The 12219-nt window shown below is 36.4% G+C and overlaps 1 protein-coding gene across 1 annotated transcript; it reads right to left on the bottom strand.

The window, feature by feature from the left end:
- Nucleotides 1-1688: 1688 nt before the first annotated feature.
- LOC103698483 (putative LRR receptor-like serine/threonine-protein kinase At1g63430) lies at nt 1689-10731 on the bottom strand. Its single transcript, XM_008780516.5, has 13 exons — nt 10182-10731; nt 9534-9672; nt 9120-9191; nt 8898-9041; nt 8631-8771; nt 7100-7216; nt 6949-7019; nt 5062-5307; nt 4746-4951; nt 4532-4664; nt 4282-4439; nt 2948-3163; nt 1689-2162 (listed from the first exon to the last, which is right to left on the bottom strand). Exons 1-13 carry the CDS (start codon nt 10273-10275, stop codon nt 1917-1919), a joined length of 1983 nt encoding a protein of 660 aa, XP_008778738.3. The 5' UTR covers nt 10276-10731; the 3' UTR covers nt 1689-1916.
- Nucleotides 10732-12219: the final 1488 nt, after the last annotated feature.

The raw sequence follows: 12219 nt of genomic DNA, 5'->3' as shown, positions 1-12219 counted from the left end.
TAACCAACTTATTCAATCTTGAGCCAAAGCTGCCACCCGAAAGTTATAGCCCTACTTATGCCAGGAACTGCTCCATCCATTTATGCTAGCAACCCTAATCTATGGCAGCTCATTACCATAAAGGTTACTAGGTTAAAAAAAAAAATCTGGAGTTTCCACGCTAGCAAGCAATATGGATAGTGATAAATTTGAATAATGCTTATGGATTTACCCTATTAGGGTGCTTGGATTTGTAATTGGATTTTAGATTTCTTCTATGTTAAGTATATCCTAAGTTTACAAGCTCTAGAATGACACAAAAAAAAAAAGACTAACTTGATTATTACAGGATACCAATTTGAGTTCAAATCAACTTACTCTATTATATATATCTATTGTAATCTTAAAAACAAAAGAGTAATTGAGTGTTTTAAAGATTGGGTGTATTGAGAGCTAAAATCTGTAAGAATATCTTATTACTCTATAATCTCCAGCTTTCTATAGTAAAACTTTTACACCATTTTTTCCCATAGTAGACATAGGTTAATAGATAAAACCACATAAATATTGCGTGCTTTTATTCTTTTCTCTTTTTTGTTTTTGTTTCATTATTCTTCCTGTATGTCGTAACACTTCTAGAATCTTATTTTTGAATATGTTTTGAATACATTCTTATTTTGGGAAGATGATCTCATGACTTGTATGATAAAATGAAAGTGTTATTTCCCACCTCATTTGTTCAGTATAAAATAAGATTATTGGGCTGAAGAATTAGTTAAATGCGTGAATTTTTATGACTGAAACAACAGTCTGTTGCCGCTAATTGTAAAGATTCAGTTAATCTTGATTTGATTGTTGGTATATTTAAATAATGCAACATTAACATTAGTTTCTGTCTCTCCAATCCTAGGTTGATAAATCAGGTTTTTAGATCCACTAAATGGTCAAGATGAGTCATCTAGCTTACATTCTCAGCTAGGTGGAAATTATTGGATAAGGTGATTCTGGAGCTTTGCACTAGATAACATAGCATTTCTGTCTCATAATTTCCAAAGAAAAGTTTATCATTCACTTCTGAGCATAAAGCACGCCTCCAATCTCAGTAATTACATTGTTTTTTTCTACCTTTCACATGTAAAGTTTTTTTTTTTTTTTTTAAAAAAAAAAGAAGAATTCATACATAGGAAGCACAGACAGCCACCCGTATCTTATTAAGAATTGCCCTCTAAAATTATTTAAATGATTTTCAAAGGCCAGCAAATAATCAAATGGATACAATAAAAATCCAGGTCCCCATGCATGCATCTCTATGGTTTCACACTGCAAAAAAATAGTTTTACAACAAAGAAAAAACAGGTTTAATAGGTGAAAAAAGTCTTTCATGTGCAAGTTATGAAGCTTGCAGCGTGCAAGCTAATAGTTACAATAACAAAACTAACAATGCCTATGATAAAAGAGGCTCCTTGAAAAGGGAAGCCGCAGCGAAGTTAAGTTTTCCATAAACATTGTTTGCATGAGTGGCCTTTTGGGGTATCAGGTTTGACACAGAGACTCGCCACAGCATATTACAACACAGTCTTAGGAGCTTGACATTTTTCAGTTTAGAACATACTAGCTTGCCTATCTCTTCAGCCACCTTCAGTTTCTATATTTATAGCACAAACAAACAGCAGACAACTTATTTCATAACATTCAAATGAACTGGCAAGAATCCAGAAAACAGCTCCTTGGCTTTCATAAGGTGAATAGTTTGACTGGTTAACTAAACAATCAAAAGTATACAATAAAAGCCGGCACTTTCCTGTATGCACCTCTGCAGCTTCAGAATGCAAGCAACTGCTGTAAATCAAGGACTAAAAGAAATGAAAACATCAAAAGAATGTGAAACAAGATATTTCATGTGTATGTTATCAATTTACAGTGTGGATGATCTATGATTATGAGGATAAGGCTAGCTCTGCCCAAGCCAAAGGAGACTCTTTGAGAAGGGCTGCTGCTGATAAGTCAATTCCATTCTCCAGCATGGCAGTTATTATTTGCATGGACGGCCTCTTAGAAGGATCAGGTTCAATGCAAAGGCTCACCACACTGCATATTACATCAATGTCATCACTCTTGACATTTTCCAGTTCAGGATCTATTAGCTTGCTTTTCTCTTCTGGATTTTGAAGATACTTCAAAGCCTGCAAGAAAAAGAATAATGTTATAGATGGTAGAGTGTTCTCACGCAGCAGTGGATAAATTGAACCAAACAGACTCTGGCTTCTGTGTCAATGGATACACAGACTGTAGGAATAAAAAAATTATAGCATTCTAACAAATAAAGTTGACCTACCTTAAGTTGTTTTTTTATGTGTAAAGTGATTTCTATTTCTTGAATGGGCAGTAACCATTGCTTTTTTGAAGGAAAAAGACAGCAAGGACCCAACGGTATTAACTAAGTTACTGAGCAAGCTATCTATTCCGTAGTAGAGCTGATCATGGGCCAGGCTTGGGCATAGAAAATGTCAAATTCCCGGCTAAAAACAAAGAGTTTAGGCCCAAGGCCCAGCCCATGATCAGCTCTATTCCGTGGGTATGCTTAACTAAAGCATCTAAAAAAACTGAGCTCCAATTCATGCAAAGGAGAATACATATAACTATTGCCAACAAGTTCCAGAGACATTAGCTAATGTTTTTCACTGGACTTGCTGGCATGATATATTATAAAATACCGAAGAGTAGATAGTACTTGTACCAAGTCGGCTTAGCCCTTGGATCCAAGGTGCAGCTACTAGACGTTTAACGGACAAAAGAATCGATCCATGAGACACGATAATTATCCTCTCAGGATGCATAAGCAGTGAAGAGAACATGTGCCTCTAGTCTCTTTTTGCAAAAAGACTAATTAATCTTCATAATAAAGACGACAAACATGATCCTGGGTCAATGTCCAAAGGGTAATGGCATAAATGGATGGATGCCTTACCCAATCCACCAAATAACCTCTATCTTTGCAATATCGAGGTCTTCCGCTGATTAGTTCCAGTAAAAGCACTCCAAAAGCATGTGTGTTGCCCTGGACATCCATATTCAGTTGCTCTAATGAATCCACATATCCATGAAAAGAACCACCACTGGTGATGTAACCAGAATTCTTTCCAGATTTCGAGAATATCATTTTCCAGCTCTCAAAATCAACCAACTGCATATGTGAACATGTGGTTAGATTTTCTACTTCGTTTTTTTGCTGTGAATAATGAATTTAGTTACAAAGGAGAATACCAAAGCCAGGTACCCATACAAGACAAAGTACATCAACAAAGCACATGAAATAGGAACAAAAATAGCCACTCAGGCCAGGGGCAGAAACTGCATTCATTACAATCTTATGACTGAGCACACTGCAAAATAGCTCAGACACAAGCCATTAATCTAACAGATCGAAGTCAGTAGCAAAAAGCAGGTACCAGGTATCTTCTGAAGTTACTCTTCAATAGAGGAATATAAATAGTCCAGTACTAGAAAAGTGGGAGGGCATTAAGTGGAAAGATTAAAGCACTCAGATTAGGGGACATAGAGTCTCTTATACTACAGATAATATATACCTGCAAAAAGTGATGCAGCAGCAGCATGAGTGAGTAAAGGCATGAACCTAAAATCTTACCCAAAAAAGGCCTGAATAAAAGCAACAATATCTTTTTTTTAAATTTTTTGGTATCAACAACAATACTTGTTCCCTCTAACATTGGTTTTGTGAAACTTTTTCATCAATACGTTTTGCCATGTGTTGCCTCACTGTGCTCGTAAATGCTTATTTTTCCAACCAGTTCTTAAACTGAAAGGGTCTGTAACAAAACTTCAAAATGTTTGTTCTCCAAAATTAAAAAAATTTGCATTTGCAACGCAGTCACGTATGGCCTTCAACTGAACACTTCGGAAGTCATATTTAATTAATTATAGAGCAGTGCATATAGGATTTTGGAGGAAAAAAAGAAAAGCTACAGTTTGTTAATTCCAAATGAATCTGTTGCACCCGGTAACCATTATAGGAACAAACATTTCTGTAGGTAATTGGTGCCAGATGGAAAAAAAAATCTGGCACAATTCTCTCATGGGTTTCAGAAGCAACATAGTAAGAGGCCCAGAAAAAACAGTAGTGAATTCAAGGTGAATATGATAACATATTAGGAAGAAATCAAAGACAATTTCTTCTTCACCTAGTTACCTTTTAAAATACTGATTTTACTATTTTTTCTGTAACTTCGAAAATATCAAAGAGAAAGACGATACAATGTCTTCGATATACGTATTGGCCCATACCTTTGGAGAAAAATCTTCAGTTAGATATACTGCACTTGAGTTCAATTCAGGTATAGGAAAAGGAGGCTGCAACTCTGTGTGTAGATACTTAAGTCCACGAGCAACTCCAATTGCTATTTTCATCCGTCTAAGCCAGGATAATTGGCATCCATCACCATCTAAAATGAAAAAGTAACACGTATATTTGAAATCCCAAAGCAAGTAAATCTGTGCGATCATCATTAGTGAAAATAAAGACTTTTTGACTCACAATGAAGGTGTTCATACAGTGTCCCATTAGATGCATATTCAAAAACAAGCATCCTTGAAAATGGATCACTCTCTTTGCAATAGCCCAGTAACTTTGCTGTGGTCTCATGATTTAACCGTGCCAAATCCACAACCTGAAATGCTTACCATTCTGTCTCAGTATTCTAGCAGAACATTTCCTGTAAACTGATGTTGATCTTGCAAAAACTAAATACCTTAGACTGAAAGAAAAATTCGAGGTAGCCTGTCCACTGATCTTTTGAGATGCATAATGATATGACAGCAATTTCTGGTCCATCCTTCATGGTGCCCTTATAGACTATACTGTCTGGAGAAGAACCAATTATGTTGCTGAAATCTTCACAAGCAACTTCCAGTTCCTGCCGTGTTAACCTTGGCACATTTTTCAGCATTTCATTATCTGTTTGCAGAAACATCCAATAAAAACTGTCACTACCTTTGATTATTGCAGATCGCACAATGCAGCCCTACAGTTGATGAAAAATCAAAAAAGCTAATCTTAGCATTAACCTATTGATATTGCTATCTCATCTTTCCATGTCATGGTTCTCGTCCAAGGGATTTTGACAGACGTTTTTAGTTTACAACTTTTTACAGCAGTCACAGCACCAGTTATGAGGAAAACTACCACGAGAACTCCCGTAGTAATTTCCAAAATCAGAAGCCATACTGGTTGCTGCAGATTTTGATGTTTGTTGCCCTCATGATACTGTTTAGATGTTTCTCTGGCTACCCCCTGGCTTTTTGCAGAACCACCTACATAGCAAACAAACTAGATTATTATTTCAGAAACACTTAAAACAGAACATATTGAGGAACTAATATACAGAATCCATGATTGAAGAGTACGATGATTGAATCAACATGTGCTTCAAAGAGAATTTAGAAAAAAAAAGAAGGAATATCATATAAAAGAATCTCGTTTCATATTATTACATCACAGTCTAAAAACAACAGCTGCTGATCTCCATAGCCTTGTGGTATCATTTTTGCTCTCATCTTCTTTTTCAATTGAGCTTGCAGCAAGCTTCCCCTTTGTGCATGCAGATGCAAGAATTTAGATATCCAATATTCAACTTCTTAGTGACTGAATCAGAGATAATCTTCACATTTATAGAAAGGACTGTGACAGAAAAAGGATGAAGAAGTGTAGTTGGCATATGCCCCTATACTATTGGAATACATAAAATGCAGATGATGGCTAACCAACCAACACAGAAGTAGAACAAGTTAAGATATAATGACATATTAATCCTTTAACATTTGTAAATTGAATGTCACGTCTGCAATTTATTAATGATAATGTTGCCTTAACCCTAAAACTTTTAAAAAGAAGATATAAAGTGCTGGTCTGCTTTTCATGGATATAAGTTTTATGGAATGCAGCTGTAGGTTAGAGTATTCAATGGGTAACATGCATGAACTAGGGTTTACATATGCTTAAACATATTATTTCAACCAATGTAATGATGCATCAAGTCATTACAGTAGAGCATCCAATGATTGATCATTAATCAAGCATGACAAGTGAAAATATTATGACAACAATATGAACATTAATCATCTAAAAGAAGAGTTCTACAGACAGACCTGATCAAGTTCTGTTCGGTCGTCTAGAAATTGCTAAGACCATTTAATTGTCATTCTAACCAATACCGTCCAATTACAAGCTGGTTCATCAAATTATACATTTCACACTAGTGGAACTATAGGGAAGATTGATTGCATTTATACGGATTATAGAATGTGTAAGACTTTAAGGGCATCTATGGTTCGTGACCAGAATCAGAATTGGAATCAATTGGAATGGGAAGTGGAATGGCCATATCCCCCAATGCATTTGGTTCGTGACCGGAATCAAAATCAGCTTTGAATACTAGGGAAGAATAAGGATTGGATTTTGGGAGATTGGGGCATCCCCACTCCCTCAGGAATCGAAATGGGAATGGGACTCTCTCCAACCAAATGGTTGGAATGGGAGTCACTCGTTCCCATTCCCATTCCAGAGTCCAACAGGCCCCAACCAAACATGCCCTAAAAGGAACCAACCCAAAGGAAGAAAAGGTAATTCATGAAATGAAACTAATATGCAAAAATCTAGACGAGAAGTTCAAGGGATGCAATATAGACATGCAGTGATAATTTAAGCAAATAAACATTTATAAAGTACTAATACGCAAGACATGGAAACAATTTTTACTATGTAGGATTAGTATGACCTCTAATTTATGTCAAAATCATACAGATTCCTTCTCTGATCTGCTATCTATGTTGCGTAACCTCACGAGCATTTATGGTTGCAAGCTTGCTTATTTCATTAATTCTTGTACCGGTAGTTAAACATGCTAGTGAGGTAACACAAGCTAAAATTATGCACTCTGAAAAGGGTTGAGGTACCACTACAAAGTTGAGAAGACCGCTGAAAGACAGAGTAGCCATCCTGAAAGCAGTTTCCTTGGAAGCTTGACCTGTAGATAGATACAAAGAAGGCTGATGAGGTTCAGCTGAAACATATTGAAGAAATGCTTTAAGATGCAAGTAATTCAACCTTGGAAGATACTTCAAGCATGGTGGTATTTTTCCAACAAAAAAGTTGTATGAGAAATCTCCAGCTTTTAACTGAGATGACTGGCACAGGCCAGTGATATTGTTGCGAGAGGAAAACCTGAATTAATATACAATAACCATCAAAACCATTTAAGAGTAAAAAAAAAAAAAACAGCAAATATCCAAGATTTTGAAATATATGAATAAAGATTGAACATTGTTTACCCAGAGCTTCAACTTTAGAAGTGTTCTATGCAATTTAGTAATAGAAAGCACAAAAAAAGGATCGAAAATCATGAGTGCTCCATCCACTTGTAAACTACTCAGTGGCAAAAAAGAAGCAGAAAAAAGATATTGCAGATAAAAGTTAAAGCATACTTCACATTCAGACCATGAGATGAAAACTATATATATATTTTTAATAAAAAAGACTATTTCCTTATTAAACAGCTTCATACATGAGGATAGATAAGACAGAACCGCAAACTGGGCTATAGTGTAGGAGTTGCATCCCTCCTCCCAAGTGGAAGAGGTCCTTGGTTTAGACCTTCCTTAGGGAGTGTTTTGGAGTTTGGCCAAAGTATTTCCAATTGGTGGTGCTCCCACCATTATGTGTGTGTGTGTGTGTGTGTGTGTGTGAGAGAGAGAGAGAGGGGGGGGGGGGGGGGGGGGGTGCGTGGAGAGGGGAGGGAGGTAGGGAGAGATGATGGAACTGCTCAGGCAGTCTGCAGTACCAGCTCCGGTTTCATGTAAATATTCCCAGCAAGCAAGGAAATACAATTAAATCACTTCTGCAGATGCAAAAATAAGTTCTGAATCTACGATGGTCCAGATGAATTTTTCCAGTGAAAGCAAGATGTATTACTATTAAGAATCTCTCTCACCAACTTATTTTGTCATGTAACCATAATTGGCATGCCACTACTGAACCGGTGGGGATTAATATTCCTCACTTTATTCCAGTCCATTAAAGACAAAAATTTAGTTAGATAACTTCTGCATTAGTTAGATAAATAATATGGACAGTTTGAGGTGAAGTAGATGGAAAATGTCTTCAGACAGTGATGCCCTTGATATATGAAGTTTGTCAAAACTGCATGCTTGAAACTTAAGGATTATAAATGGACTATTGAAAAGAACCATGAGAACATTATTGGGTGGATCAAATGTTACTGAAATTAATGCAGTATCATTGGCAATATGTCCCATAGTACAGACATTTATATATATATATGGATTTTAGTAAGTGCTTTTTTTTTGAATAAAAAGGTTTCATTTATTTTATCTAGAGCTCTAGATTATGATATACTTCACTGAGGTTACTTGATGTCCCTTCTTCATTCAAAACTGTCAACAAAATGTTCAAGGAAAAAGTGGTGAAATTTCAAAGCTCATAATATGTGCGGCTCAGTAGGAATTCAGAAAATCGCATGATAAATAATTAATCTTGTGTTTGACAGCAAAAATTTACCCAAAGAAAATTCGCATGTCAAAGATCCCAATATACTACAATACCAGAAAGCACCACTTACATGCCATAAAAAAAACTCAAATTGCTGCTTCCAGGAATTGATCCCTTGAGTCTATTCCTACTCAACCGTAGCTCAATAAGATTCTTCAGTTTACCAAGTTCAGGGGGTATATTGCCAGTCAAGCCATTGGATTGGAGATTTCTGAGGGGCAAAAAGGCACATGCACACGCACGCACGCATGCAAATATAAAAAAAGAGGTCAGAGAAAATAAATAAGCAATCAAAGAAATAACACCTGAATAAATTTAGAAACTATTCACTTTTTACATTTTTGTAATGCTGGTCAAGTCTCCAAGCTCAGGAGGAATAGAGCCCGTGAGCCTATTCAGGCTCAAGTCCAGTACGGTGAGACTTTTCAGCATGCCAATTTGTTTAGGTATTGTCCCAAGAAACGAATTGTTCCTCAAAATTCTGCAGAATAGGAAGATATCATCCAAATCACACAAGTAAAACTAAAAATAAGGCAGTATAGAGTAACAGAACACATACAGTTGTTGCAAAGAACTCAGTGATCTAAGTTCTGGTGCAAGGAATCCTTTCAAGGATGAACTGGAAATATTTCTGCAAAAACCCAGTTTCCATGCTTCAGAAACTTAACATATAACGGTACCGTGACATAACATATCCTCCTTGTTCATGTATGGCAGAACTTAAACCAAATAAGTACTGACTATAGTATCATTATACTTCATCAGATGATGGAGAAACAACATTTCGGGGAGTTTTACTATTCATAATAAATGGTTATACCGGCAACATCAGTTGATACTAACAAATTGTCTATATTCATCTATAATTATCAACAAATCCATTAGATTGGTAACTCTGGTACTAAAGCAGTAGTACTGGGATCTGTAAGAGAGGTGGCCAAAGAAGAAATGGAAAAGGCCAGGCATTTCTTACAGAGAGATCACATGATTCTGAGGCTTTGAGCAGATCACACCAGTCCAGTTGCAAGGATCTCCATCTAGGGTATTCCAGTCAGATAGAACCGAAAGAGGGTCTTCAAGTATAGCCCGTTTGAAAGCAGCCAGTGCCGACACTGCAAAGAATCAAGACCCCACTCCATAAGTTCATCTCAATTAGAGCACTTCAAAAATCATTTCAAAAATCAAAAACCTGAAGTTGCCTATGTCAACCCAAAATGCAATTCTTTTTCCTAAAAAAGCAATTGCACAGCTGGAAACTCCGAGGATTCAGAAGCCCAAAAAGATTCAGATGCCCTAACTTCCAAGAGCATCATCAAGAATAGGTGATAAAGGACTAAACTTTACAAAAACGATGCAAGAAGAAAGCCAAGTATGCAAAGAACCCACTTGATAGAATCACTTCAAAATCAAAAACTTGAAGCTGCCCCACTGGAACCATTACCGCCGTTCGCCTCAAAAAAGCAATCCCAGAAACCAAATAACCCATAACCTTCTTAACCAGAAATGGTCCCATACCCTCGAATCCAGGCACAAGATCACAACTTTCTCCAAGAATTGGTAAAAAGAACAAAAACTTAGAAAAACGGGTGAAAAACAGAAATGAAGTAGAATAGAAACATACCTTCATCGTGTAAAAAGGACTCGGAAGACACGAAGAAAACACCGCATTTAACGGCAAGAAGAAGAAGCAGCGGAAACCCAACCGGTCTCATCATATTGATCACACGCTGCACTCAAATCCTCCCATAGAAAAGCCTCGGATTCCCACTCCCCAACACCCAGAACGGATCAAGAAAGCAGAGAATATGAGCGAAAAATCTCTCATTGGAGAGGAGGAGACGGTAGAAGGAGAGCACCCACATGTGCTACAGAGTAGAGCAGGTGGCGAGCAGAGGATCGGCAAAGAAAAGAAGACCAGGGACCCTAGGCTTTAAAAAAAAGAAAAAATGAAACAGGGGTGAGAGAGAGAGAGAGTGGAGGATGTCTTGCGAGTTCTTCAGAAATTGAATGCAATGGAGGGAAGGTTTAATGCGGATGTTTGGAGTTTGGATTTCTTAGAGGTTTTTTTCGGGGATTTATCGTCGTTGGGCACTTGGCCAGTCCAAATATATATATATTTATAAAGATTAGGTCGCTATCTAAAGAAATGATGGTTAGTTGCACCCCAAGGCAAGATACATGGAGCAACCTATTGAGGTTTGATGAAAGGATTGAATGCATCCCCTGTTTGTTGAGATCATGAGAATCCTACACAAGACTTATAATTCACTCTACTTGATTGTAACATTTGTGTTTTGTTGTCTAGTGTTCCAGCTAATGAATGATTTTGGGTTTAGCCGTTTAGATCGAAGTGAGGTGGTTGATCTCTTGCTCAAGCAAAGCAAGCTTGATAAAGACCCAAGAGAATTCATATCTTAGATTGATGATTGATTTGGGGATCCAAGATCTATCGTGCTTACATTTCGGGTGCAATTGTTGTGTCGAGAGATTGTATTAATCGTATTTTTCATCTTGTATATCTTTGATCATCTTCCCCGAGGGAGAATTTCTGTGGTATGTTATTAGGATGAAGTTTAAGAAAAGTTTAGTGCATCTTGATATTAATGTGCATAATTAAAGATGTATATGATGGTCATGCAATAATGTTAATAATTACATTGTTTAGAAAAAAAAAAGTAAGTTGTTTCTGTAGTTCCTAAAAAATATTTTGATGCTCCAAAATTTTGGCTACTGGGTCCCATTAAAAAATCAAAATAATATAATGCCAAGATCTAGTTTATAAACTTGGTTACATATGTCCTGCTTTTGCTTCTTGCTCATTTATATCTTGACACAAGTACACAACTATAAGGTCTTAATTCCTATCTCAATCATTGTTTTCTTCATTTTATCACATCAAATCTAATTCTAATATAAGTTTTGCAAGAAGCAAGGTGTATAAATATAAAAAAAATAATCTACATGTGGAGAATATTTGTTTCTAATACATCAACAGTTTGAGAAGATCAGCAATCAAGCAAGCTAGTGCAATATAAAATATTTTCGAAAACAATTTTCAACTCAACCCATTTACTAAAGTTAATTTGATGGTACGATGAAAGCTTTTAGTCATCATTTTCCCATGAGCAGATCCTTGGATGATAAAACAAGAGGACGCTTGTCCACTTCCCTTTTGCTTGCTATCTCCCTTCTCTCTTTCATGTGATATGCATCCGACTTTCTTACTTTTTCCCCACTCATCATCAACTTTCTCTTCTTCCATTCATCCCAAAGGAAGAAGATAAGGAAAAGCAATTCAGAAAATTTACTAACAAATTGTCAGTTAAGTGCGATGTTGATCATCAAGACTTAGAATGGGGAATTCAGTCTCTAGTAGAAACTTGAACTCATTCTATTGTGGATCAATTATCTCAAGGTTAATTTTTTTAATTATTATTATTTTATTTTGTTGAACAATAGATGATAATCCTCATAGGCAATAGCAACATAGGCCGCACACAAATTTATCTATGTCTGCTCTCAACTCCATCCAAATAATTTTCGCTACCAATTATTTCTTTTCTTTTCAGAAAATCTAAATGATTTTCTATATCAAATCAGCAGGGCTGCAAACAATCTACAATATATACACATATGCATGGGCATTTTGGTTTGCCACT

This window comes from Phoenix dactylifera, chromosome 10 (genome assembly GCF_051530095.1).
Source record: "Phoenix dactylifera cultivar Ajwa chromosome 10, Ajwa_hap1_PhDact_Kaust_v1.1, whole genome shotgun sequence".
NCBI lineage: Eukaryota > Viridiplantae > Streptophyta > Magnoliopsida > Arecales > Arecaceae > Phoenix > Phoenix dactylifera.
Note: the sequence above shows the minus strand (reverse complement) of the source record. Positions and strands in the feature narration are given on the sequence as shown.

Excerpts from the sequence above, each read along its gene's own strand:
- LOC103698483 (XM_008780516.5), bottom strand. The coding sequence starts at position 10,275 with ATGATGAGACCGGTTGGGTTTCCGCTGCTTCTTCTTCTTGCCGTTAAA. Across the intron at positions 7,020-7,099 it reads TGCTTGAAGTATCTTCCAAG|GTCAAGCTTCCAAGGAAACT; the intron begins GTTGAATTACTT and ends ATCTATCTACAG. Across the intron at positions 4,952-5,061 it reads TGAGATAGCAATATCAATAG|ATAATGAAATGCTGAAAAAT; the intron begins GTTAATGCTAAG and ends TTCTGCAAACAG.